General features: G+C 57.2%; 1 protein-coding gene across 1 annotated transcript; it reads left to right on the top strand.

Annotated features, from left to right (window-relative positions):
* The first annotated feature begins 1,000 nt into the window (after positions 1-1,000).
* SDC1 (syndecan 1) lies at positions 1,001-25,443 on the top strand. The gene is made up of 5 exons (XM_007971370.3): positions 1,001-1,351; positions 20,576-20,657; positions 21,904-22,382; positions 22,962-23,097; positions 23,249-25,443. Exons 1-5 carry the CDS (start codon positions 1,286-1,288, stop codon positions 23,416-23,418), a joined length of 933 nt encoding a protein of 310 aa, XP_007969561.1. The 5' UTR covers positions 1,001-1,285; the 3' UTR covers positions 23,419-25,443.
* Positions 25,444-27,009: the final 1,566 nt, after the last annotated feature.

Here is a 27,009-nt window from a genome sequence, read left to right as displayed (position 1 = left end):
CCAAGTTCTTGCCTTCCGCCTCGGGAAGACAGGTGAGGAGCACGCCATCTTTGGTCTCCGGGCCCAGGTGCGAAGGTCGTTTGGCACCATCTCTCCTGCCTGCCAGTTGTGGGCAGGGGCCGTCCGGTTCTTCCCCTTTGCTCTCTCGGCCTTTTCCCCTCCACCCGCAGGCCTTCCATAGCTTTTTGTACTGAGGCCCAGGGCCTCGCAGGGAATCACGAAGGAGCAGAAACTGCACGGTGTCTTCAGATCCGCGTGCCCGAGGTCACTGGGGAACAAAGAAGTTACTTATTTTTCCTTTTAGCTCAGCTGAAGGGAGGGCGTTGTCTTTCACAGAAAGACGCTGCGAACTCCGCCCCCGTCCCCCGTTTTCTTACAGCCCTTCTGTGCGGGTGCAGCTGTTTAAGGCCCCAAGTTTCCAGCACTTTGTGGAGTGCTGGAAGAACGTGAGCGTACGGGACAATCTGGGCCGGCGGGGCGCAGCGAGCCCCATCGCAACTGGAGGAGACCCGGGGTGTGTCTGTGTGTGTTTGCCCGTCGGTTGAAGGCCCCATCGCCCCCGGGCCGCCGCCCTGCCCCAGAAAGCGTTCCCCAAGAGAGCTGGGAGTCCTGCGCACCTGGAGCGCGCTCCGCGTCCACGCCCAGAGGGCGCTGCAAACTCGCGCTCGAGGACTGACTGCGGCCCCTTCAGTCCCTCTCCCGGGCAGCGCCTCCGCACCCAGGGCCCGGGCAGAAGGGGGTGCGCCTCGGCCCCACTACCCAGGGATCAGCCGAGCTGAAAGGCCGGGAACCACGACTTGCGGGAACCACAGCTCCCGAAGGCGAGGTTCGGCCACCGGAGGAGCAGGAGCCGGGCGGGCAAGGACCCTAGTGGGCGGGGCGGGGGGCGGGGCGGGGGGCGGGGCTAGGGCCGGGGGTGGGTGGTTCCGAAGGGGCCGAGAGGGGTGGCTCGGGGGGCGGGGTCCTGGGGGGTGTGGACTGGGGCTGGCCCGGAGACCTGGCGGAGCTGGGGGTGGGGGGCTAGTTTTTGCAACGGCTAAGGAAGGGCCTGTGGGTTTATTATAAGGCGGAGCTCGGCGGGAGAGGTGCGGGCCGAATCCGAGCCGAGCAGAGAGGAATCCGGCAGTAGGGAGCGGACTCCAGCCGGCGGACCCTGCAGCCCTCGTCTGGGACAGTGGCGCGCTGGGCAGGCGCCCAAGAGAGCATCGAGCAGCGCAACCCGCGAAGCCGGCCCGCAGCCGCGACCCGCGCAGCCTGCCGCGCTCTCGCCGCCGGTCCGGGCAGCATGAGGCGCGCGGCGCTCTGGCTCTGGCTGTGCGCGCTGGCGCTGAGCCTGCAGCCGGCCATGCCGGTGAGTGCGGCCGGCGGCCAGGCAGGGAGGCGGCGGGAAGCCGGGACTGGTCACCCGCTGATGCCGGCGGGTGCACGTGGAGGGGGAGGGGGAGCGGGGACTTCCCTTCTTCCCGCGCTAGCCCAGCGGGTCCCGGGACGGTGAGCCCCGAGACGAGGGCTCCAGCCCTAGTTTCCTCCGCTGTCGGTGGGCGCCTCACCGGTCCCGCGCTGGGGAGGGTGGGGGGCCGGGGCCCCGCGCTCAATTATGTGAAACGTCTCCACATGCGTCGGAGCCCGCCAGCCCACAGCGGCGCCCGGGGGTCGCCCGCTCCCAGCCCCCTCACCCCGGCCACCGCGGCGGGTGGGTCCCCGTCGGTGACCCGGGGGGATGCAGTGACTACGGCCACAACGCCCCTCCCGCAGGCCCTAATTCAAGCCAGACCCGCTGGCTTGCGCCCCAGCGCCGCCGAGCCCGGGCGCCCGGCCCCTTGCGCCGGGGCAAGTTTGGGCGCAGCGCAGCCGGCGCAGGAGCGGGCGGGCAGGCGGCCGCGTTGGCCCGGGGAGCCGGGCCAGGGCTGCGTGGGGGGCGCGGGCGAGCGTCTGCAGGGCCCTCAGGCTTGCAGTGGGCGGCTCGAGGTGAGTCGAGCCGGCCCGGCAGCGGGAGGTTCCGGGAAGTTGGCCTCGGAACGCTGGAGACCTGGAAGAGCCCAACTTCTGGGCTGCTGAAGTTGAGCTGGCCCGGGAGGGCGCGTTCCCGTGCCGGGCACGGCCGAGGCGCGGGCGCCTTCCACGCGAGGGGACCCGGGAATGGCCTCCCGCTTCCCGGCTCGGCTTTGTGCTGAAGCCGCGCGGAGGGAAGGCGGGTCCCTTGGCCCGCCCAGTGCAGCTGGGGGAAAAGAGGGGCAGATGTGGAGCTCGAGGCTGGAAGAGGCCTTTGGGTGGGATGCAGCATCCACCTTCAGCGGGGCTGAGGCTCCACCAAAGAGGGACGTGACCGACAAAGAGCAGCCTGAGGGTCCCCAGAAAGTGGCTCTCCCGTCCCAGCCGCCGGCCGCTAGCCCGCCTTCCCCAATGGGGGCGCTTTGTTCTCGGCCCCTGTAACCCTTTCCTGGGAACCGCCCCGTAACGCCGGCCTTGACGGGGGCTGGGACCTGGGCCGCAGCCAGGTGTCAGCGCGGGCCGCCCGGTGCCCGAGTCCACCACCCGAGTCCGCCTCCCCAGCCCCCGCGCCCGGTGCTGGCGTCCCGGGGTCCCTCCTGCGGGCCGGCTCGGCCATCCCCCGGGCTGCAGAGGGGAGGTGCGGAGCCAGGGGCACTTCCCCTTCCGGAAGTGGCGGTCTCTCGCCACCACATCTGGACAGCTCGACTTCCCCAGCTCTGGCAAAGGGAGGCACGTGGGCAGGCAAGGGGCGGGGGCGGGGTGGGCACTCGGGTCCTCCCCTGCTAATGTGACATCTGGATAGGTCTCAGCAGCGCTGATCCTCTGTAAGCGTTTCCTCTTGTAATAGCTGCCAGTTATTGAGCGTTTTTGGTTTTTTTTTTGTTTTTTTTTTTTTGTCTTTTTTTTTTTTTTTTTTTTAAGAGTCTGTCTCATGGGAGATGAGGTAGGGACAGTCGTTTTTGAGGCTGATGTGTAAAGCGACCTCCCTGCTTCCCAGGTGACTCGTGCTTCCAAACATTTTCCGGTCCAGGAGAGGTCCCTGTGCCTATTGAACTGTGAATGGGCTGGACTGTGAGGGGTATTTGGGAGCACGAGGAGAGCCGTGATTTCCGAGCTGGGTCTCATGCACTCCTGGCTTTCAGGTCCAAGAAGCTGCTCTCTAGGGTGGTGGTTTCTGTGGAGCTGAGACTTTGCTTGGAGTCTTCGCTCCGACTTTGGAGAAGAGAATGGAGCTACGTAGCTTACCTCCCTGGACCGCCGGGCATCACCTCACTGCCCCATTCTCGCACATGATGGGGCCTCAGCAGGGGCGGCTGAAGTTGGGTCCTCCACCTATTTCCGGCTGGATTTAGGAGGGCTGCTGGTTCCCTTGCCTGCCTGGGGTAAAGCAGACATTCCAGAACCCTGGGATCCCACCGCACCCGTTAACGCTGGGGAGGCAGGTGGAGTTTGGGATTCCCTGTGGACTACCTTTCCTGGAGTTTTCTGTGGGCTCGGGCAGATGCTGCAGTGTGAGACATTATTTCTTGCCCAGAAACTTGGACATAGGGCCCAGTAGGCAGGAGAGTCTCAAAAGGGGAAAGGAGGGAGACTCCCTGGAGCTACAGGGAAGGAAGGCTTCCTGGAGGAGGTGCTTGAGCTGAGCCTGAGAGCCCCACCCGCTTTGGGGTCAGACTCTGGCTTGAAACTTAGGTGTTCTTTCTGCTTTTTCTGATCTTACAAAGTTTAGTTTGTTTTCTCTTTCCCAGTTCTGCCCTCTCCCTCTTACAGTGAGTGTCCATGTTAGGTTAAAGGTGGGGACATGCAGTGCCTTCCCAGAGCTCTGATACCCCTTTGCTAAAATAAATCAGGCAGCTGGGATTTGCTTAAGATGGGAGAAGATATCCACAAGTGGCAGAGATCTGACCCTCTCTGAAAGTTAACTGTGGCCCCAGTGGGAAGCAGGTCAGAAACCCCCTGGGGACCAGGGAGGCAGGGAGTGACTGAATGGCTGAGGGGAGGCTGCTAGGAGAGGAGGTTGCTCAAAACCACTCCCAAGAGACTAAAACAGGTTTGTCTAAAAAGGTTTCTCTCTCTCTTTCTTTCTCGCTCTCTCTCTCTCTCTCTCTCTCTCTCTGTGCCTCTGTGTGTGTGTGTTTCCTGTGGTCTTTTGTTTCTGCCGTGTAAAAAAATGGCTTGTTCTGGAATAGTTATTTGCTGTTTTTCTTTCTTTCTGTCTTCTCTTTCTTGAAAGGCATAAAATCCCTTTTGCCCTAATTACGGGGGCTAGCAGAGACATTTTCCCACAGCCTGGCAGGGAGGGTATGGGGGGAGGCACTAGCTGCCTCCGCTCAGGCTCAGAGCCTTCTAGAAGTGATGTCACCCCTGGCTTCAGCTCCACAGGGAGGGTGGAGCCTGTTTAAGTCTCTACCTGTGGCTCCTGATGGGTTCCAGTAAAACCTCATTAACACACATTGGTAGGGAGACAGTAAGAAAGGAGAGAGCCTGGAAAGAATTAATGAAAAGCTTGACTTCTACAGTTTTTTAGAGGAATCTTTTCTGCTGCAGCAGAATTTTGGATTCCTGAAATCCCTTGGGAATGAGGTGTCCTGTGTATTCGTGTTTTTTCATCAAGCTAAGAATCCCTGTTACCCTCAAGTATTCTTACTCTGGGCAGGACTCTCTGAAATATTTATTTCCCTTCCTTTATCAACCAAAAAATGCTAGGCATGATTTAATCTCTGCATGCCAGGGTCATCGTCCTCATCATTGTGCTGGGTTAGGACATCGTCTCCTGGATTTACTGTGCTCTGAAGAGCACTTTCCCCTCTGCCTGGTGCCCCAGGTTGCTCTGTTTTGAATTCTGGTTCTTCTTTTTCCAGAGAACAGCCAGAAGTGACATTTATGTGCCTGAGTGTTGCCAGCAGCCTTTCTGATCAGTTCTAATTTGTTACTTTTCTCCAGTGGCACTAAGAAACTAATCAGATGGGTTAGGCTTATTTCCAAGCTGAGAGTTTTAGGCTGTGGGTAAGGGCCTTGCCTGTGAGTGAGACTAATGATCTGTGATACGTGCATTTTGTGCCATTTATGAACTTCAGCTGGGACCTGTTGCAGTCTCCCGTCTACCTCCCTGCACCCCACCTAGAGTAACAAAGAGGTGCTGCCCAGGTGAGGCCTTTAGCGACTTCTCTCAATGGAGAAAAATGAGTCTTCTCTTGGGGGGAAGTGCTTGCTGACCCCCATGTTTCAAGTTCCTCGACCTGGTTTTACATGTAAGTGACTTGCTGGTCACAGGTAGCTGGACTGACCAGCTGAGGGCCATTATTCTTTAGCCTTGACTGGTACTCTCAGCCTTGGTCATGCCCCCATCTCTTTACCACATTTGATTTGGATTTTAGTTCCTGTTTCTATATAATATGCATCCATACTGTGTGACAGACCAGAAGTGGCTTTGGATTAAGTAGAGCCCCAGGACTGAGTCTCAGCTCTGCCACTAATTTACTCCGTAATCTGGGGTGAGTCACTTTCCTTCCAAGTCTTCTTGTCCTCATCTGTAAAGCGGACATCACGGTACCTGTTCTCCCTGTCCTCATTCTGTCATTTGCGTATTCATTTCATAATGGATATGTGAAAGTACTCTGTGATGAAACTGCGTGAAGAAAGTAAGCTGTCGATACAATTAAGGTTACCTTTTTTTTGAGCGCCTGCTGTTCAGTGCTCAGTACTTTTCCTTCATTCTTATTTGAACTTTACCCCAGACCTTTACAATATATATCATTGCCCCATTTTGTGGATGAGGAAGCTGAGACCTAGGGTGGCGGGCCCCTCCAATGGCTGAGCCAGGATTTGTGTGTGTGTGCGCGCGCATGTGTTTGGATATGGTGTGAATACATCGCAAGGCTGTCAAGTCTCCCCTGAGAAGCCTGGCATTTGGGGGCTGGCTGAACCCTGCAAGGCTCTGCTGGGCATTTGGTGGTCCGTCCTGAAGAATCATGGGTGTGAGCGTTTTGGGCGGAGGGGCCCAGGCCGGGCTGAGCTGGCCTGAACAGTGCCCTCAGGCAAACTGAGCACCAGGGTAACATTCAGGAGTTGTGTTGGGTTCAACTGATAGCCGCTCAGGGACAGGCGAGAGCTCCTCACAGGAAGTAAACAGGGACCTGAGAGAGCAGGGTGGGAACCATGTGGACTGGGTGTGGAGGGGCCTGTTTGGATGATGCCCTCAGGCCGGACCCCAGGTGGTACCCAGCTTGCACCATCTTTTACTTTGGGCTCTGGGGAAACATTCATGGAATTAGCAGATTCTTTTGTAAGCCTGGGAGGTGAGCAGCATGACACAGGTGGTGGCCAGAACCCAGGACTCCTAGCTCTGGTGCCACAGTCAGTCACCTCCTGGTCCCCTTCAACAGCAGGTCCCGCTGGGGGCGGGGACAGCCGGTGAGGAAATGGTCATTAAGTGATTGCTATGCTTCGACTCTTGCCCGATTGCCTTCTTTTCACCAACCAGTTTTGGAGTTTTGGGTTGAAAGGGGCCCTGCGGCCCTGCCTAAGTGTGTCTAGAGAAGAATGGGATTCAGGGAGTTTGTGGAAAGAGGGCTTTTGGTGCCGGGATCCTGTACCCTGTCACCTCTCTCTCAGCTGTTCCAGCAGAGGTTGGGTTTTGGATGGAAGCATGCATTCTGGAACCTTCCACTGAGTGGGACATGAGTACCCTGACAGGCTCCACGGGAGGGCTGATAGGTGTATGCCCTTCACCACAAAGAGGTGTGTTTGGGGTGTAGGTTGTAGAGGTGAGGCCGCAGAGGCAAGACCCTGGGTTTGGGGCGACTTCAGCAACTGTCATGTCCAGCTGCAGGTTGGTGTTACTGCTTCTGCCCGCCCTCAGGAAGCTTTCATTTGGGTGGAAAGACAGTATGAGAAGGTCCCTGGCATTCCTGAGACAGGTGCACTGGGTCAGCTTGCCTGTGGTCAGAACTGTGGGGATCTCGGGGAGGGGTGGTCTGAGCCTCCCCTGGAAAGTGTCCTGCTTTTTGGCAGGGCCTGTAAGGGTGGGGGCAAGCTTATGGGGCAAGGGGGGCGTGCCATGGGAAATCTTGGGTCTTGGGGCCATTGAGTCAGGAGAGTGGAACAGGCGGCGGCTGGACTTGCCCAGTGACCTCTCCTGCTGTGCTTGAGGCTTCCCGAGGCTGCCACCGGTTCCGCTCCCCACTGGGAGCCCCTCAAAGGTCTCTGACCTCCTGGCTTTTAAGGCTTCGTGGCTGCCTAATTCTATGTAGAGGATGTGCCTCCTCTGGCCATCAGCCCTGGGAAAAACTCTCTGCCTAGTGATTCACCTGAGGGTTGCAGCCCCGTGAGATGCCGTGTGTGTATGTGTGTCTGCGTGTCTCCATGTGTACATGTGTGTGTCCGTGTGTCTGTGTGTCTCTGTCCACGTCCATGTGTCTGCGTATGCCCCTCTGTGTGTCTGTCTCTGTGTGTGTGTCGTGTGTGTTTGTGTCTGTCCGTGTGTATGTGTGTCTCTGTGTCCGTGTATATGTGTGTCTGTGTGTGTGTGTTCGTGTGTGTATGTGTGTCCGTGTGTGTATGTGTGTCCGTGTGTGTGTGTGAGGGGGTGCCTACTGCACAGCTTGCCACTGCATTTGGGCCTTGCCTGGGCACTCTTCACTTGCCTTCCCTGTCAGGCTGCTGTCTCAGTTTTGGGGGCCCTGTCACTCCCTGGCTGCAGCTTCCTTTTCAGACACCAGCTTCCTTTCTGCCTCCCACCTCTGCTGGTGGCCTTTTCTCTTTTTCACTGTGGCTCTGACATTCATCATGGCCTTGGCCTTGGAAGTCTGTGGAAGTTATTCCTACAGAGGCAGGCAGTCGGGTCAGCTGGCCTTTCTGGTTCAGCTGAGCCCCGACTGTGTGGCTGTGGCAGGCCATTGCCCTTCTGGACCTCAGTTTCCTCCTCTGCCAAAGGGTCCTTTTTCCCGTCCTCAGTTCTGAGAGCCACATGGTTACAGAGACACCTTATCCTGGGAAGGGCGGAGGTGACACTGAAGGACTTGTTGGGGGCTCACCTTCCTCTGCCAGTGTTCCTTCTGGGAACTCGAAGAAGAGTTGGTTGCCCAAGGGTTCAATGGTGGGATGGGCTGGGCCAGTGGAGGGCAGGGCAGGCTGCTTGAGGGGTGGATTCGAGCTCCTTGTGGGAGCTGGAGTGGACAAAGGCGCCTGGGTGAGGTTGGGCCGGGGCTGGGGCTGCATGATGTTCTCTGCACACACACCCAAGAGTCCTGGCACCTGCCCGAGGTCCGCTCAGCAGCAGGAGTGAAAGTCATGGCGGGCAGGTTGGGGCAGTGGGGAAGGCGGGCATGTTGATCAGTCCACTCATCAGCTGAGTCATGGTGCCAGGCCCACGGGTCCTCCCCTGAGACTCACCCAACCAACCTTGATCCACTGCAAGCCCTCTGGGGGCCGGGACGAGGCGGGGAGTACAGCAAGACACAGGCCGGAGCTCAGGGGCCTGGTTTTCTGTCCTGGCCCTGCCTCCTTACTCTCGAGTGGCTGTGTCCGGAGGCCTCTCTTGGCCTCAGTGAACCCATCTGTGACATGGGGGGAAGGGGCTGAGAAGCAGAGGTGAGGCAATGCTTTTGGGTGTGCGTGGCCTCTTGTGGCTGTGTCGTGTGACTGGTGGGTATCTGGGGGCCTGCCTGTGCTCTGCTGCCTCAAGTTCTGAGGGCTTCATGAGCCCTATCTGGCTTGACCAGATCTAAAGCCCAGAGTCTGGGCACCTGCTGTGTGCGTAGCCTGGTGCAGTGCTGAGAGCTCCATATCTGGTCCAGGGGATTCCTGTAAGAGAGGGTGGCTGCTACTGGAACCAGATGAGAGAGGTGGTCTCTGCAGTGACAATGAACGGGGTTCGCGATTCGGCACCTGTCACGTCTCCCCACAGGAAGGGTTTTGTCCCAGAGTCCCATGATACAGCAGTATCGAACTAGGAGCCTGGGCGGTAAGGCGGGATGTTTTATGGAGCTCCAAACCTGCGGGGCTGCCTTCTGGCCATGGGAAGTGTCAGGGCACGGGGTCTCCCTGAGGGAGCTGCAGAGGCTGTCAGTCCTGCTCCAGGACCACTCGTGTGCACCATGGATCTCCAAAGGTGTTCAGGGAACTTCCCCACAGTGGCGTGAACTTGAGTTCATGGTCATTTCCACGTGGGGCTGCCTGGCTCTCTCTGTGGATCTTCTGTGCTACTCAGCAGGCTGGGAGACAGAACTCTGGCTCCTGGCCTGGGATGCGTATGGTGAGCATTGCATGTCTGCCAGGGTGGGATGTGGGGAAGTTGGAGGAACTTCTGGAGGGCCGAGGGTCTCGTGGCCACCTATGGCATTTGTCACAAGCTGGGTCCCAGAAAGCCCTTTAGGACTTGGGCCCTGACCCTGCTGTTTCCATGCTACCAATACCAGTGGTGGCCGCTGATCCTCCAGAGGCCTTACCTGGTTGGGAACTTGATTGTGTCAGAGTGGCGTTGACTCTGCCTCCAGTAGCTTCCTGTCATCCCTGCTGCCCAGGAAACTGTCCGAGGCCTTGGAGGGCCCATCTCTCTGGAGTGTTCCAGACGAATATGGTGGTCAGGTTTGGGCCTGTAGGGCCCGAGGCTGTGGGGCGTTTCAGGAACCTCTGAGACTTTCCTAGAGGCTGACGTCACTCTAGCTTCTCCCAGAGAAAACCACAGGGTGCAGTGCTGCTGTGGCGGTGACCATATATCTTCCTGGATGGGGTGTTGGGGAGGGTCTGGGCAGCAGACCTCAAGGCTGGCCAGGGCCTGCGGGGCTGAGGGCCAGGCTAGAAGCATGTGCCCCGCTTGGGCTGCATGAGATCTTCAGGCCGTGCCCCCCACCTCCCTCCCTGAAAGGGACCTGGGGCCTGGGGAAAGAGCACAGGAGGAGTTTCCCTGGGGTCAGGCCTGGAAAGTCCAGGAAGCTCACCCCTGAGTCTCCTTGGGTGAATCTGCAGCAGTGACTGGTTGTCTTGGGCTCAGGGAATTGTAGGAAGGACATAGAGCCCCCTGCCTTCCTCCCCACCCCTGGTGAATGAGGTTCATTCTTACAGATCTTGTGGAGGCTGGGCGTGCAGTGGGCACTCTGGCCTGCCTGTCTTCCCTGTGTAAGGCAGTCACCTGAGCCTGAAGGCCTGGGCCTTCCTACCTTTGGGGGGCCCAATATTGAGTCCTGAGACCTTGGGGCTTGACAGGCGAGGTGGGACCGAGAACTAGCTGGCTTGGTTAGTCCCGGCTCGGGCTGGAGCAGAGAGGTGGTGTGGAGGCCAGGAGGAGCACAGGACACAAGTCTAGCCTGCCTGGATCACATCCGGACTTCATCGCTTCCTCCCTGTGTCATCGTGAGCACGATTCTTCACCTACCCCCACCTCAGTTTCCCCATCTGTGAAATGGAGTGTCTCATATCCTGTCCCAGAGGGCTTTTGCAGAGATTCCATAAAATACCATGTGTGATGTGATTGGGGCCCCTTCCTTGCCTGGAGCACAGAGAAGCAAGTCTAGGGGAGCACTGAGGCTGACCTGTGGGAAGGGGTGCAGTCTGACCCAGCCTAAGCCTGGAGTCACTCTGTGTGAATGGCCTGCTGGTCTGACCCCAGTGCTGCTGACGTTAACAGGGCCTGCAAACACGGCTTTTGCCCTTCTCAGAAACACGAGCCTTCACTAGCAGGCCAGACTTTGCTCTCTTCCACCTGAGCCTCTGCCAGGGGCTGCCTCCTGACCTGAGAAGGTACGGGCTGGGCTGGCAGGTGGGAGAGGAGGCCAGGCAAAGCCAGACATTGGGGCACCCTCGTAGGGGCTCAGGCCTGCTGGGCAGGGCCCCCAGCAGTGGGGCACAGTGGCCTGTCCCCAGAACTTCAGACTGATGGCTGTCCTGGAGAGGGAACTGGGTTCTCTATGGAGGCTGACAATGCTGGGCCAGATTGCAGGGTGCCGCCAGTGGAAACGATGGCTGTTGTCTTCCTGAGAGTGAGAGAGTGGGCTTCACTGTGATGGGTGGTTCATGGCATGCCTACCAGAGCAAGACTGCTGGCTTCAGTGGCTGTGTGCCTTGGGACAGATGACATAGCTCCTTTGCCTCAATTTTCTCATCTGTAAAATGTGCATGGTACTAGAACCTAAGGTGATTGTGAAGATCAAATTAATTAATTCAGATTAAAAAAAACTGATTGCCAGCTCCTCTGGCCCAGGGGGCTCAATAAACATCAGCTGTGATCACCTTTTCCCCCCAGAGCCTAATTCAGTTGTTTCTATTCTTCAAGTAATCTCTAGCCCAGGTCACAGGCTTAGACTCTTTTTCTACCACACGCCCCGCCCCCTGACCGCCCTGCTGGTCCCTGAGCTCTGGGCAAGGCATATGGCTACTTCCCTTTCCCAGGGTCACACTGAGCTTTTCAGACTGAAGCTGTATTCACAGCCTCCCTTTCAGCCATCTCAGCACTAACCGTGTGCAGAAGCTCCGAGGGCTAGGAGCTCTGTGCTGGGGGTTCGAGGCTTTGCAGATCTGCCAGCCCATCAGAGGGAGGGCAAGCTGCTTGACCTGGGGACCCACCAGTAATCTGGAGGATCCACCTAGCCTCTTCAGAGAGAGCCTTCACAGAAAATTCTGTCTTCCATCACCCAAACCAGAAGGTACCAGCCCCACCCTCTCCTGGGACTCCTTCAAGGACACTCTGCCTTCCCGTGTCTCTGGGCTTCCCAGCAGCCTCAGTGCCTACTCAGTCTGAATTGTTCTTTATCTGAAAGGTTCCCAGGCTAGCCCATTGTTCTGTACACGGGAGGAGAAACCATGTACATCTGTGACTCCAGGAAGAGCAAAGAGAATTCCTTCCTCCTTTCCTGGGTATGGCGTTGCTGGCATGCACATTTTGAGAAAGGTTAAAAAATTTGCCCTTGACATCTTCCAGCTGCTCTTTTGTAATCCTGTTCCGTCTCCCAGAGCTCCCATCTACCTACCCTCAGTGCCCTAGTTCCGGAGTTAGCCCCTCCCCACCTGGAAGTGATTTATGCTGTAGTGTGAGTGCTGGCACCCTTTAGCCCTCCCAGAGGACTTGTTTTCAAGGGGATATTGTGCAATGACAGGGACACTGATAGAGATTTTGGTAATACCTTGGAGCTTGTTCCCCTCCCCCACCTTCACACACAGCTGGAGCCCTGGCTGGCTGCAGGTGTGTCAAAAGCACAGTTTCTGCCTCTGTGAAACTTGAGGATACTTTATTTAGCAAGTACAAGGGGAGGATGTTCCTAGAAGTCCATATGGCAGAGGTGCCCTGGTCCCCAGGTCTGGTGGATACCCGTTCCAGGGGACCCCATCGGGACTGACAGGGCTGGGCTTCTCAGTAGGGGCCGACTGGGGAAATCTTGGCTGAGATTCTGGCCTTGGTGGGCTCTTTAGGGCAGTCAGGGCTGGGGGAGGGACAGCGCTTTAGAGGCTGGCTGCCCCCTCTGTCCCCATAGGGTGGCAGTTGCCCCACAGTCACCTTGATTTAGGGTATCCCTGGCATCCTGCCTAAGCCATGACTCCCCTTGGGAAGCTGAGGGTGATGATATCAAGTCAGTGTGATCAAGTGTCCTTGTGGGTCCCTAAGTGGGGGGTGTTTGGTGAGTCTTGGGAGACAGATCCCCTGTCTGGCTCCCAGAGCAGTACCAGGCACTGAGGCTGCAGGGCCTGGGCTGGGCTGCTTTGCTCAACGTCTGCCTGGGTGAAACCTTGCCCTGCCTGGCCTGGCCTGGGTTTTGCCAGGTGGGGAAAAGCAGAGGAACTGGTCTTCCAGCTCCGAGGCTCCACACCCAGCCCTCAGCTGAGCCTGTTCTGAGACCAGTCCTGGCATGTGAGCTGCCGAGGCAGGCGCCAGCTCTGTGAAAGGGTAGGTATGGGGGTGCTGGGGGCAGCACTGGCTTGGCTTGGGCATCGGAGCTGGCATGAGGTTGCCAAGATCCCTCCTCTTTCAATAAACGCCCCCGGTGTACTGTGAGCAGGCAATGCAGTGCAGTGCAGGGCAAAGGGCCCAGGGCTGGGAGGCTCGGCTCTGTGACCTTGACCTCAGGCTTCCCATCTGTAAAGCCCTGACCTCACACTAAATGGAAAATATTACCCGAAAGTGGTCTTGAAGGCCAAGTGTGAATGCCGTCCCTCCACCCTGGCCCTGCCCTGAAGTCCCCAGGACAATGAGGGGTCCATCTCGAGTGGCAGGGTAGGGCTGTGTGTGGGGGTGCCATCCAGAGTGTCCCCGAAATGCGCTCCTCCCCTCGGAAGTGCTGCTGGGGACAGCCTCCTCTTCCTGCCCATTTCTGTCTCCCTCCTGCCCTGGTCCGGGCCCATCACTCCCTGCCTGTCATACCCGCAGCAGGCCCCGGCTTGCCTTGTTCTCAGTAGAGAGCCAGTGAGCTGATAAATTACTGTGCCTGTCACCGGAAATGCTCATGCTGCCTTGAGGCACCGGTGAGGCCCCTCCTCCTGGGAATGGTTTCAGTGGGGGAGATTTCGGGTCTGGAGGCCCAGACCCCATCTGCGGCCTAAGCCTGCCTCCCGGGCGGGCGGTGTTTTCCCGGCTCCTGAGTTTGGAAACCAGCCTTAGGACAGGAGTGATGTGTCTAGCACTTCCTCCACAACCCTGAGGCTGGGGGAGCCCAATGTCTCCTGGCCTGTGGCCCTGCCCTGCTGCCTACTCCCACGAGTCCCACTGTTTTGGCCAAACCCCCATTGTACAGACGGGCAACGTGAGGTACGATATTTCTAGCACCACCCAGTAATTTAGGGACAGAGGCCAGACTATCACTAGACTGTCCCCATGTTGGACCTGATCATTTTCCCTGGGCCACCCTTTTGTGGTCAGTGCTGTGGGTCCCTGAGGAGGGGGCATTTGGAGAGTCTTAGGGGACAGAACCCCTGTCTAGTTCCCAGAGCAGCACCAGGCGCTAAAGTCAGCGGGGCTAGCCTGTCAGCCATAAGGCACTTTAGCATTATCCACCAAGCCCCTTCTGGCGTCTAGGTGGGGAACAGGTCTAGAGAGAGGCTGAAAGCTGCCTAGGTCCCCAGCATGGGAGCCGCGTGGTGGATTCCAACCCTTTCCCAGAAACCCTTGCTCCTGGGTGCTCAGGTCTGACCTGCCTGCTCCGTGCTTAGGCCATTTCAGTCCAGGCTGAAGGAGAGGGTCACAGGGCTCCCCACAGAGGGAAGGCAGCTGCACATACACTCTGCAGGGCACTGAGGCATTCGGAAGGCGGTGGGACTGGGAGAGGGTGTTGCAGCTTTTTCTCCCCCGCCCTCCCACTGGTACTCCTGGAAGAGCAGGACCAGGCCCTGCAACCTGTGCTGCCCTCCAGGCCCAGCCTTCGTCCCTGGGGCCCACCTGCCTCTCAGCTCCAGCAGCTGTCTTCTGCTTATCCCTGCTGGGTCCAGCCAAGCTGGCTGGTAGGAAGCCAGTGGGCTCAGCCCCAGGCACGAAGGAGCCTCAACCCGGCTTCAAGTAGACACTTTCCCAGTCATGTAGGTGCTTCTGGATGTTCAGTGGGTCTTCAGCCCCTGGGGGAGGGAAGCTGGGCCGCCACCATGGTGTGCTATCTGTGCGAGTGGATGTGTCGGAAAGGTATAGGACATTGCTGAGCTTTCCCTGGTCCCTTTGCCACTAGAACTTGTTCACAGGGCTCTGTTGCTACTCAGTGCCTTGACTTTGAACACTGGACTCAAGTGAAGCGAGCTCTTGCCTCCTCCAGATTGGGCCACTCTGGGGGATGCCTTTTCCTCTCCTCATTGTTTTCAAAGTGCAGTCTGAAGACCCCCTACAGGACCTGGGGCTTGTGAATGACAGACTCAGCCTCTGGACGGGGAGCTCGGAAGACTTCATTTGTAGTGGTTTCCTGGTGATTCTTGGGGACCCTGAAGCTGAGAGTCCCAAGTCTGGATGCAGGTGATGGTTTGGATATCCCTCTCAGCCAGTGTGGTGTCTTGATGAAGAAGTGGGGGTAAAGGCTAGGGCTCTGTGGCTCAGAGACCTCAGCCCCCGAGAGTCCTGAAGTCTAGGGGAGGCGAGGGTCAGCCTGTTTTCCTTATATTTGTAGATCTGACTGAGAAACCAAGGGGGTAAAAAAGATTTCCAAACAACTGTGACCCTATTTCAAGCCTCGGAGGACATTTGCCATTGTGTGGAATCCCAGGATGGGGAGGGTGGGTGTCCAGCCTGCCATGACCATGGGCCCTCCTGCCTCTTGACCTTGCAACCTGGGCTCCTAGAACAGGTCTGGGTCTCTCCTGTCCACTGGCCAGAACCAGCACCATGGCCCCTGGTCCAGGCTGCTTGAGAAAGGCAATGACCTAGCTCCTTTGATAAGGGGCAGCTCTTTATCCCTGGTTTGTTGGGGCTTGTTGATTCAGTGACTCGGCTCCCACAGAAGCCGGGGATTTCGTGGCCACACGGGGCAGGTACAGCTGACAGATCAGCTTCCCTTTCCTGCTCTACCACGGATGACTGCGAATCAGAGGCCCCCTGCGCTGCCCAAGTTAGTGCCTGGGGTGAGCATTGTCTTATCCTCTCCTGGGTTGGATTGCGGGCTTCAAGGCCTGGCCCTAGTAGTCCCCTTAGGGCAGCCCTCTGTACTCCAGCCTCTGAAGCTCCCCCTTTTTAAACCCCCCTGGAGCCGGATGCCTGGCCATACGTTCTGGGGAGCTGGGAGCTCTGCCGGGCCAGGACCAGAGTATTTCTTCCCTCTTTTCTTCCAAAGCTTCTGGCGTAATCTTGGCTCACTGCAACCTCCACCTCCTGGGTTCAAGTGATTCTCCTGCCTCAGCCTCCCAAGTAGCTGGGAGTATAGGCGCACACCACCACGCCAGCTAATTTTATATTTTTAGTAGAGACGGGGTTTCACCATGTTGGTCAGGCTGGTTTTGAATTCCTGACCTCAGGTGATCCGCCTATCTCAGCCTCCCGAAGCCCTGGGATTACAGGCGTGAGCCACTGCGCCTGGCTGTCAGTAATGATTTTTAAGGGGTTTGTGTTTTACCCATCACTCACTTCAAGCAGCAGGTGACCAATGTCAGTGATTCAGGGTGCGGGCTGGAAACCAAAGGCCTTCTGACCTGATGGCCTCAGGCTGATGGGGTAGGGTTAGATGGGCAACCTCTCAGGTTAGCGACTGGGCCCGCCGCCCTCCCTCGAACCTGTCTGAGATGCCCACTGGACATCCTGGCTTCTGAGGCAGCCAAGGCACTTTTGAGCTGTCTTGTAGAGGAGCTGCAGCACAGCTGCCCCTTGGCCCCAGGGCTGGCCAGGGCAGGGGGCTCTGCTGAGACAGAGGTTGCCGAGGAGAGTGGCCCTCTTTACCTCTGGTATGGGAGCGAAAGCTGGCAGTTGGCTTGAGGCTGCCTTCTGGAAGCTTCTCCACCAGCTCTCTGCCCACAGACTTCAGATGTGCTCTGTAGTGGCTGGCAGTGGGTGATGATGACTCCCCATCCCTCATGGCACAGGTCCCCTTCCGGTCCATGCCATTTCCTCTCCACCTCTCAAATGTGGGCTGGTCCCTGGGTAGCTTCACTGCTGGGGCAGGCTCAGCAATTCCAACTCAGTGAAACTCTGTCCCATTGAGGAGCCTTAGACAGGTTTTCCTTAAAACTGATGGGCTCAGCTGGTGGGGCTGGGGAGAGAGAAGGGGATGGCAGGTGAGGAGAGCAGTGCTGCTGCACAGGAAGTTGTAGTGTCTGGGCAGCCTTGGGCAAGTCCCTTGCCTTTTAGAGGCTCTAGTCCTTATCTGCTAGGGAGAGAGATCCTTCTCAGCCCTGCTGCCTCATCTGCAGGGGAGTTGTAGGGGTGAAAGAGGAATGGGTGGAAAGTGTTTCCAGCCTTAGAGAAGACCACACTCCTTCATACCTTCTTTCTTGCTGGGTCAGAGCCCTGACCCCAGGATTCTCTCCAGGGTCCCCAGGGTATGGCCAGGAGACCAGCATGGCTGAGACGGAGGTGGGCTGACCTGACCATGACTCCCTAACTCCCTGTCCCCAGACTCCTGGCAGTTGCCTCTTGATCCCCCAGCCCCCAGGCGAGCCAAACCTTGGGCTTTCTTTTCAGTGAGCTTCTAGTGTCTGCACTGTGGGTGGGGAGGGGGCAAGGCATCCCTTGCTTTGAACAAACAGAATGAGTGGAAGCCTAGATCTTACCTAGCACAAAGTTGTTGATTCGTTCTGTGAACAGTTGGTTTTCCTAGGACTTAGAGAGGTTAAAGGCTGGTTGGCCTGTTGCCTTCCTGGGCAGGGCATGAGGTGGGCTCCAAGCTGAGGCGACCTGTTCCTGAGCAAACTTGAACAGTGGCCAAGCAGCCTCGGAAGCACCCAGGTTGGAGATGATGCTGAGGAGGGCTGCCCAGGAGGCCTAGAGGCAGCGTGCTGCAGGCCGTCAGCACAGCAGGCCTGCTAAAGGAAATCGGAAGTCTCACCGGAAACTCCTTTCTGGGAGTCGGCCGGCACCTTGGTAATCCAAGTTCAAACTCAGCAGTTTCTGCTAATTTCCTCCCCAGGAGGCTGAATTCTCACCTTCTCCTCATTTGAGGGGCTGTCACAGAAGGTTCAAGCTGGAGGAGATTTGGGAGGTCTCTCTAGCCCATCCCCTTAGGCCCAGGGAGGGGAGAGGCCCCCGAGGGCAGGGAGCTGGTTTCAGTGGAGAAAACATTTGCTTAAGAGCTTGTTGTGTAAACAAGATTGCAGAGGGATAAGCCAGCAGAGCTGAGGGAACAAATTGTTTTAGGGACCGGGCAGACTGAAATGCCTATCTAGTCAGGAGGAAAGCCCTGCTCTTGGGAAACTGCTAACCTGCTGGGGCCTCCCTGGCGTTCCTGGGTCTCACTGGGCGGTGCCTCCCAGGCTATACATGGGCCCCAGTGTGTGTGTCTTCCGTGTGGGCTTTGGTGGCCTCATCTGTGGAGTGGAGCATGGATCTAATGGCTCTGGCTTCTGCTGAAAGGTTCGGCACTCTACAATGCAGTGGAGGCTTGTGGGGTCGAAGTGTCAATGCCTTGCTCTGTCCTTGCCCCATCTCGAGCTTTCTCTTCAGGGAGGCAGTGCAGCAGGAGAGGGCAGGGCAGAGTCCTTGGGTGAGAGTGAAGCCATGATTTCAGTGAGTATGGGTGGGGGTGCCTACTCTGTGCTCCCCCCCCGGTGGGCAGTATTCTTTGTTGGTGAAGGGGACAGGCTTGAGGGAGGCCAGGGCAGCTTCAGAGCTCTGTGGAGGCAGCACAGGTGTTTGAAGCACCACATAGAGATGGTAGAGATCAGATGTGGCCTTGTGTGGAGGCGGGGGGAGCATGAACTATGACTGTTGGTTTTTATTGATTGCTTGAGACGGAGTCTTGCTGTGTCACCCAGGCTGGAGTGCAGTGGTGCAATCTTGGCTCACTGCAACCTCTGCCTCCCGGATTCCAGGGATTCTCCTGCCTCAGCCTCCCAAGTAGCTGGGACTATAGGCGTGCGCAACCATGCCTGGCTAATTTTTGTGTTTTTAGTAGAGATGGGGGTTTCACCGTGTTGGCCAGGCTGGTCTCGAACTCCTGAGCTCAAGTGATCCTCCCACAGTGCTGGGATTACAGGCATGAGCCACTGCGCCAGCCAATGGCTGTTGATTGTAGATGGGCCATGGTGGACAGTGACTGTTCACTGTAGGTGAGCCTTGGTGGAATGTAACTGTTTACTGTAGATGGGCTATGGATGGCCCTTATAGGGTCAAAACCTTTCTCTTGGGGGAAGGAAGGTACAGTTTTGCTTTTGTCCTTTCAAAGGAAGTTCAGTGTTATTTCTGACCTTGTGGTTTCTACACGTGTCTGATGCTTTCCTCTAACCCAGGCCCCTGGATGTAGAGCCTCCACCTGGTCCGGCTCTGCCCTGGGGCTGCCTCAGGAGTCAGGAGGTGTCTGTCCCTCTCTGCTTTGCAGTACCCAGGAGTGAGACCCATGGGCCTATGGCCAAGGCCTGACAAGGCCTCTTGGGCTGAGGAGGCCCTTTCCCTTTGGAGCCCAGCCTCAGGTGGGTGACAAGTCAGTGCAGAGGCTTCTGGTGAACTGACTTCTTCCTGTCCCCCTCTTCTCATGAAACTTTATCTGCCTCCCTTTTACCCTCTTTCTAGACAGGCCTGCTGGCATTTGAGGCTCCCCTAGTTAGACAATGGCCACTGTTTGTGGGTGCCTACTGCGTGCCAGGCTGTGTTAGGCATAGCTTCATTGAATTTTGGCAGTAGTCCTGGAATGTAGATGTTATTATTTCCCCATTTTACAGATGGAGAGACGAAAGCTATAAGCGGTTTAATGATATCCCAGGACCACGCATCTCGTGAGCAGCAGGGTCCGGAGTTCCTAAAGCTAGTGCACTGGACTGTGCTGTTCTGCATATTTTTTCATTCTTTGTTCTGGTCCCAGACATTGGGGCCCTCTCAAGATAGACTGTGTAGTGAGTGGGGTCCTTGGGTCTGAACCTTCAAGCTGAATAGGGCTTTCAAAGCCACACTTCTTGCCGCCTGGCTGCTGGGTTCTCCGTTCTTTACCTGAGGTCCTGGGGCTAGTGTGAAGGGCAAAGGCAGTCCTGACTTTCTGCCCTCGCTGCCGACCAGGGTTCTGCACAGGCCTGCTGTGTGTGGTGTGATCCTGCCTCCCCGCCCCCGCCCCCGGTCCTGCCGGTCAGCCCCGGCCTCAGGAACTGGAGAGATGTGTATATGTTTGCCCTCTGGCCCCTTTGTCTTTTGGAGCTGGGCAGGCGGGCAGCATTCCTGGGGCTGCTGTTTGCCAGCAGGGCCCGTCCCAGGTCCACAGCCCACTTCCTGGAGCCTTCTCCATGCAGGGCCCCTTCCAGATTAGCCTTCTATGTCCCCAGCCCGATGGGCACCCTGTCCTTCCTTCCCCAAGGAGGACGATACTCTGACCAGAGAGCCTGAACCCAGTCTTTACTGTTGATGGGAACTGGGCCGAGTGTGGGAAGGTGTGTCGGGGCCAGGCCTGGGGTTGCCCTGCGTGGGCAGACCTGCCTCAGAACAGACAGTTCCCTATGCCCAGCGGTGCCCCTGCCCCTTGTGCCGCCCTCGGTGTCCACACCTGGGGGCCAGCATGCCTGGAGGCTGCCTCTGCATCCAGGTTGTCCTGAGATTGTTCTTGGGGGTTTTCAAAAGCCCCTCAGTGGGGCTGGGTCAGCAATCTTCGGCCCCAAAGTTCCCTGGCTGATGACCCCAAGAGTAGGGTAGGGTGGGCTGATGGGGTCCCATGGGGGCCACAGCCTATGTTCCCAATAGCAACTCCCTGTCTGCCCTTCTGAGAGGTCTGGAGCTCCCTCACCAGACTGAGCTGCTCAGGGTGAGGGCCCTGCCCACTCTCTTGTGCCCCTGTGCCCTGTGCCCGGCACCAGGCTGTGTTGTAGCATCAGGGGTTGGGGCATGGGAACCAAAGTGCTGCCCAGAGCTGAGGGGGCCTGGAGCCACATGAGAGGCGTCTCCCTGTGTACCTGTGCAGCACAGGGTAGGGCGAGTCCACTCAGATGTCTAGGAGAGGACCCAGGAGCAGCAGAGCCCCGGCCAAGCCTCTACTCATACCATATTCTGATCCTTTTCCAGCAAATTGTGGCTACTAATTTGCCCCCTGAAGATCAAGATGGCTCTGGGGATGACTCTGACAACTTCTCCGGCTCAGGTGCAGGTGAGGTTGTCATGGGGGCCCCCCACCCAAGATGGCAACAGGTCATGCCTGGGGGCAGTGGTCAGACAGTCTCCTGTGTTTATTGAGCATGTACTGAGTGCACCCTGCCCGCCCCATCTCCACCCAGCTGCCTCCAAAGGGCAATGCTGAGCAGAGGAATGGGGTCCGTGAGCTGCCTGGTTAAGGAGAGCTCATGCTTAGAGGTGAGGTGAAGGCTGTGAGCTCCAGAAGGCCGCAGGGCTGCCTGCTGCATATAGGCTCATATTCACTGGGAATACTTTCTTTACTCACTAGGAAACCTCTGGAACCCCCTTCAGAAGGTTATTTGACCCCTGAGCCTCTGTTTTCTCATCTGTAAAATGGGAATAATACCTTGATAAGCTTGTGGAGTTGTAAGGCAGCACAGAGCCTGCTGGGGTGTAGCTCTTCCATCCAAGCTCCCTTCCCTAGTTTCCCTTTCCCTGGGGGAGAGAAGTCCCTGAGCTGGAGGTGGTCAGGGAGGCTTCTCAGAGGAGGTGGCTCTTGAGTGGACCTCAGAAGAGCAGTGAGAGCTAAGGAAGGAGGCTGAGGTCATCCCTGGGGAAGTGACCCAGCAGAGGCCTGAGAGCTGCAAGGTAGGGTATCTGTAGTTGGAAGTATCTGTTGTTGGAAGTGGGGGCCTTCAGGGAGGGTGGGGCCGGAGAGGTGTGTACCCTGGGATAGGTAGGATAACTGAAGTAGTTATGCCCCTAAGGGATGCCCACCCCACACCTGTGGTTACAGGAAAGCTTTCCAAGGTGGCCTAGGCACCTGTCTCATGGCTCCAGAGACCAGGCTGCCCCTGGACACACACAATGAGAAGGGACAGCTCTCCTTGTCCATTTTCCAAGGAGCTTAGCCTCAGCTGCCTTGCCTAGGTACTAGCCTCCCTCAGCCTGAGCTTGGCCGGCCCAGATGCTCTGTGGCCTCCCCTGACCCACCCAGCACACTGCTTCAGGTCCTCCCCCCTCAACCCAGCACACTCTGCTTCTGATCCTCCCTCCCCACCCTCCCCAATACACTCTGCTTCAGGTCCTCCCCTGCGCCCCCCCAACACACTCTGCTTCTGGTCCTCTCCCCCCCGCTCCCCCAACACACTCTGCTTCTGGTCCTCCCCCGTGCCCCCCCAACACACTCTGCTTCTGGTCCTCTCCCCCACCCCCCCAACATACTCTGCTTCTGGTCCTCCCCCCGCCCCCCACAACACACTCTGCTTCTGGTCCTGCAGGTGCTTTGCAAGATATCACCTTGTCACAGCAGACCCCCTCCACTTGGAAGGACACATGGCTCCTGACGGCTACTCCCACGTCTCCGGAACCCACTGGCCTGGAGGCTACAGCTGCCTCCACCTCCACCCTGCCGGCTGGAGAGGGGCCCAAGGAGGGAGAGGCTGTAGTCCTGTTAGAAGTGGAGCCTGGCCTCACTGCCAGAGAGCAGGAGGCCACCCCCCAACCCACGGAGACCACACAGCTCCCAACCACTCATCAGGCCCCAACGGCCAGAGCCACCACGGCCCAGGAGCCCGCCACCTCCCACCCCCACAGGGACATGCAGCCTGGCCACCATGAGACCTCAGCCCCTGCAGGACCCGGCCAAGCTGACCTTCACACTCCCCGCACAGAGGATGGAGGTCCTTCTGCCACCGAGAGGGCTGCTGAGGATGGAGCCTCCAGTCAGCTCCCAGCAGCAGAGGGCTCTGGGGAGCAGGTGAGTGGCCTCTGCATTCCTTGGGACATTGGGTGGGTTAGCCCTGATGCCTGGCACCTGGCACGCCCCACCTGTGCCCTGCGGGTGTCTCATATTCCTCACCAGGAGGACAGGGCACAGGGACCCACCTTCCCCTACCCCCAGGGCCTCACCCAGAGCAGGACGGACTAATTATGAGATCAGAGCAAAAGTGCCCTTAAAGATCACCCAAGAGAGGGCTCCCCAAACTTCCAATCCAAACTTGCAGCCCCTGCTGTAAGAGTGAACGTTATACCAAGTCCTCCTATTTTTTATCTTGCAGCTTCGTGGGATTTTTACACTTTATACTAAAATAAGCCTGCTTGTTTCCATACAGAAATGTATGCTTTGTATCACTTTTTGTGATATCCATGCCATGGGCCAGCCAGGGTCCAGAGTGGATGTGGCAAGAAGGCCTGGCTTTCGGGCCCCGTGCGATCCTGGTTTGGGTGCATCTGAGTGGGTGGTGGCAAAGATCAGGGAGGCAGGAGCTGCTTCTGGAGCTGGTTGCTGCTGCTGGCGGTGACCTAGCCAACCCAATCTGCCCCTGCCCTCCCATAGGACTTCACATTTGAAACCTCTGGGGAGAACACAGCTATAGTGGCTGTGGAGCCTGACCACCGGAACCAGTCCCCAGTGGATCCGGGGACCACAGGGGCCTCGCAGGGTCTCCTGGACAGGAAGGAGGTGCTGGGAGGTGAGTTTCCTCTCAGGGGGGTAGTTCGGGGTGAACTGCTGCTGTGGGGTCGGGGTGGGGCTGACCACAGCCAAGGCCACCACTTGGGGGAGGGTCTGCAGTGGAGCCCAGGGAGCCGCTGAACTGAGCTGGCCCCGTCTACCTGCCCTAGGGATCATTGCTGGAGGCCTCGTGGGGCTCATCTTTGCTGTGTGCCTGGTGGGTTTCATGCTGTACCGCATGAAGAAGAAGGACGAAGGCAGCTACTCCTTGGAGGAGCCGAAACAAGCCAACGGAGGGGCCTACCAGAAGCCCACCAAACAGGAGGAATTCTACGCCTGACGCGGGAGCCATGCGCCCCCTCCACCCTGCCACTCACTAGGCCCCCACTTGCCTCTTCCTTGAAGAACTGCAGGCTCTGGCCTCCCCTGCCACCAGGCCACCTCCCCAGCACTCCAGCCCCTCTGGCCGCTCCTGCCCACGGAGTCCTGGGGCGTGCTGGGAGCTCCACTCTGCTTCTCTGACTTCTGCCTGGAGACTTGGGGCACCAGGGTTTTCTCAAATAGGACCTTCCACCACAGCCAGCACCTGGCATCGCACCATTCTGACTTAGTTTCTCCAAACTGAAGCAGCCTCTCCCCAGGCCCAGCTCTGGAGGGGAGGGGGGATCTGACTGCTTTGGACCTAAGTGGCCTCATGTGGCTGGAAGATTCTGCGGGTGGGGCTTGGGGCTCACACATCTATAGCACTTACTGGTAGGACCAAGCATCTTGGGGGCGTGGCCGCTGAGTGGCAGGGGACAGGGGTCCACTTTGTTTCGTGGGGAGGTCTGATCTAGATATCGACTTGTTTTTGCACATGTTTCCTCTAGTTCTTTGTTCATAGCCCAGTAGACCTTGTTACTTCTGAGGTAAGTTAAGTAAGTTGATTCGGTATTCCCCATCTTGCTTCCCTAATCTATGGTCAGGAGACAGCATCAGGGTTAAGACTTTTTTTTTTTTTTTTTTTTTAAACTAGGAGAACCAAATCTGGAAGCCAAAATGTAGGCTTAGTTTGTGTGTTGTCTCTGAGTTTGTCGCTCATGTGTGCAACAGGGTATGGACTATCTGTCTGGTGGCCCCGTTTCTGGTGGTCTGTTGGCGGGCTGGCCAGTCCAGGCTGCCGTGGGGCCGCCGCCCCTTTCAAGCAGTTGTGCCTGTGTCCATGAGCTCAGGGCTTTGCTGAGGCCTGGGCCACTGCCACATTGGAGAAGCCCATGTGAGAAGTGAATGCTGGCGGCTCAGCCTTCAGACTGAGAGAGGACTGTAGAGAGGGCGGCAGGGGCCTGCAGATCCTCCTGCAGACCAGGCCTGTCCCGCCTGTGGCGCAGTCTCCGGAAGCTGCTTCCTCCTGGAAATTGATAAGGGGCGGCATCCTCCTGGAAATTGACAAGGGGCGTCTTCCTCCTGGAAATTGACAAGGGGCGTCTTGGGCAGAGCTGGCTCTGAGTGCCTCCATCCAAGGCCAGGTTCTCCGTTAGCTCCTGTGGCCCCGCCCTGGGCCCTGGGCTGGAATCAGGAATATTTTCCAAAGAGTGATAGTCTTTTGCTTTTGGCAAAACTGTACTTAATCCAATGGGTTTTTCCCTGTACAGTAGATTTTCCAAATGTAATAAACTTTAATATAAAGTAGTCCTGTGAATGCCACTGCCTTCGCTTCTTGCCTCTGTGCTGTGTGTGACGTGACCGGACTTTTCTGCAAATACCAACATGTTGGGAAACTTGGCTCAAATCTCTGTGCCTTTGTCTTTCCCATGGGGAGGGATTCTGGTTCCAGGGTCCCTCTGTGTATTTACTTTTTTGTTTTGGCTGAAATTCTTCTGGAGGTTGGTAGGTTCAGCCAAGGTTTTATAAGGCTGATGTCAATTTCTGTGTTGCCAAGTTCCAAGCCCCATCTTCTAAATGGCAAAGGAAGGTGGATGGCCCCAGCACAGCTTGACCTGAGGCTGTGGTCCTGGCGGACGTGTGGAGCCGAGGCCTGCCCCGCAGACATCTAGGACATCCTCCTCCCACCTGGTTGCAGAGGCCAGAGGCCCCCAGCCCAGGGCTCCTGCACTTGCTTATTTGACAACATTTCAGTGGCTCTGTTGGCCACTCTGAAAGGTGGGCCAGTCTGTGGATCAGAGATGCACCGCCAAGCCAAGGGAACTTGTGCCCGGTATTCGATACTGCGACTTTCTGCCTGGAGTGTATGACTGCACATGACTCGGGGGTGGGGAAAGGGGCCAGCTGATCATGTTCGTCTGCTGGTACGTGGAACGGTGCCCAAGCCAGAGGCTGGGTCCATTTGTGTAACAGCAATAAACGGTACTTCTCATTTCGGGCAACAGCTGCTGTGGTGGTGGTTGAGTCTCTTGGCCTGGCGATGTCCTGCCGTGTCACTTACTAGGGGTGGGAGCCTGGTTCTGGGCAATGCTCTGGCTTGGTACAGAACAGCAGAATTGATGCTGGTCCCTCCTGTCGCAGAAGACAGAGTCCATCTCTGCCCTCCTTCCCCAAACCCCTGTGCAGGCATTCAGTATCTCGCCTTCCTTCTCCTGGGGCTCTCGGTCTTCCTCCTGCCCAAGCACTCCTTGTTCCTTAAGGCTCCAACTGGATCATTTCCTTCCTCAAGGACATGATGGGCTCCCTACTGATTCTCAAAGTTTGCTATTGATTGTTTGCTCATTGTGATTTCTGTATACTTACTAGCAACAGTCTTAAGTGCCAGAGGTCTGAACAAATCATGTGCAGAGTAGGGAAAAACGACAATGAAAGACCTGGACGTTGAGGCAGCACACTGCACTGCAGGGGTCCTCAGTGTCCTAGAGCATCTATTATAGCTGGCTTCCCAGTCTTGTCCAGGCTGCTGGTCCACTCTGTCCCTGGTGCAGGTCAGCCCCTGACCCTAGACTCCAGGCAGGGCCTGGGCCGTGCAGAGCGGGAGGGACCATTTCTTCCCCGCCCCTGCACCTGCTGATGGAGCAGAGACTGCTGGCTCCAAGTGGCTTTGCAGGATGGATAATTCTATTCTTCCCTGACACATTGTGTTCCAAAGGGTTTGGAGGCTGAGATAAAGTTCCCTAGGTCATTTATTCATTCAACAAACACTGAAAACACCAGTGCGTGTTTCCTGCCAGTTCCTGGACTGGACAAGGAGGGTCGAGTTGTAGAACTGGCTATCAGATAGTAATACTTTGATTAATAATGTATTAATAACCCTCCACATGGGACCTGCAAGTTCCCAAGACTCCAGCTCCCTGGGCTGCCTGTCCCCATATATCCAAATCAATTAAACTGCACCCCATCCCACCTCTTGGCCCTGCTCGTTCTTAATGCCCTCTCTCAATTCTGCGCTTCCATTCTGAGTCCCCCACCCCAGGGCACCCCCAGGACAGGGATGTGCCATCAAACAGACTTCGCCGCATATTTGAGAAGAACAGTAAAAAAGGTGGAGGTGTTTAAATGTCATCTTTGGGCACCCCTTCCTCAAGCAATGACTGCCCACCTCCCGTTGGGCCTCAGCCTGCTGTCCTGTGTCGCAAAGCCTAATATCCATCTCTTCACTTTCCCACTTGCCCTGCCTGGGAGGGGAGCAGTGGGCACTATTTCCTTTTTCCGTCCCCTTTACATCATGCCCACGGTCTGGCCTGGGTGTGGGGAGAGCGTGTGTGTACATTGCATGCACGGCTCACTGCATCTCCTACTAAGACCTCTCCCAAGTTATTTTCTAAACGTATGAGCCATCTTCTCTCAGATTGTGCCGCACTCTCAATGTGCAGCCAGCTTCTGTTTTAAATAGCATTTTTTGCCTCGCTTGCCTCGGGGTTGTGCTTGGGATATGTTTTCATAGCCAGAATAAAGACCCTGCCTTCTATTCTGCTCTCTGCTCTCAGGGAGGTTGTGGCCAGAGGGA

The sequence above is a fragment of the Chlorocebus sabaeus genome, chromosome 14 (genome assembly GCF_047675955.1).
Source record: "Chlorocebus sabaeus isolate Y175 chromosome 14, mChlSab1.0.hap1, whole genome shotgun sequence".
NCBI lineage: Eukaryota > Metazoa > Chordata > Mammalia > Primates > Cercopithecidae > Chlorocebus > Chlorocebus sabaeus.
The sequence above is the reverse complement of the archived record's forward strand: the minus strand, read 5'-3'. Positions and strand labels throughout refer to the sequence as shown.

Excerpts from the sequence above, each read along its gene's own strand:
- SDC1 (XM_007971370.3), top strand. The coding sequence starts at position 1,286 with ATGAGGCGCGCGGCGCTCTGGCTCTGGCTGTGCGCGCTGGCGCTGAGC. Across the intron at positions 1,352-20,575 it reads GCCTGCAGCCGGCCATGCCG|CAAATTGTGGCTACTAATTT; the intron begins GTGAGTGCGGCC and ends ATCCTTTTCCAG. Across the intron at positions 20,658-21,903 it reads CTTCTCCGGCTCAGGTGCAG|GTGCTTTGCAAGATATCACC; the intron begins GTGAGGTTGTCA and ends CTGGTCCTGCAG.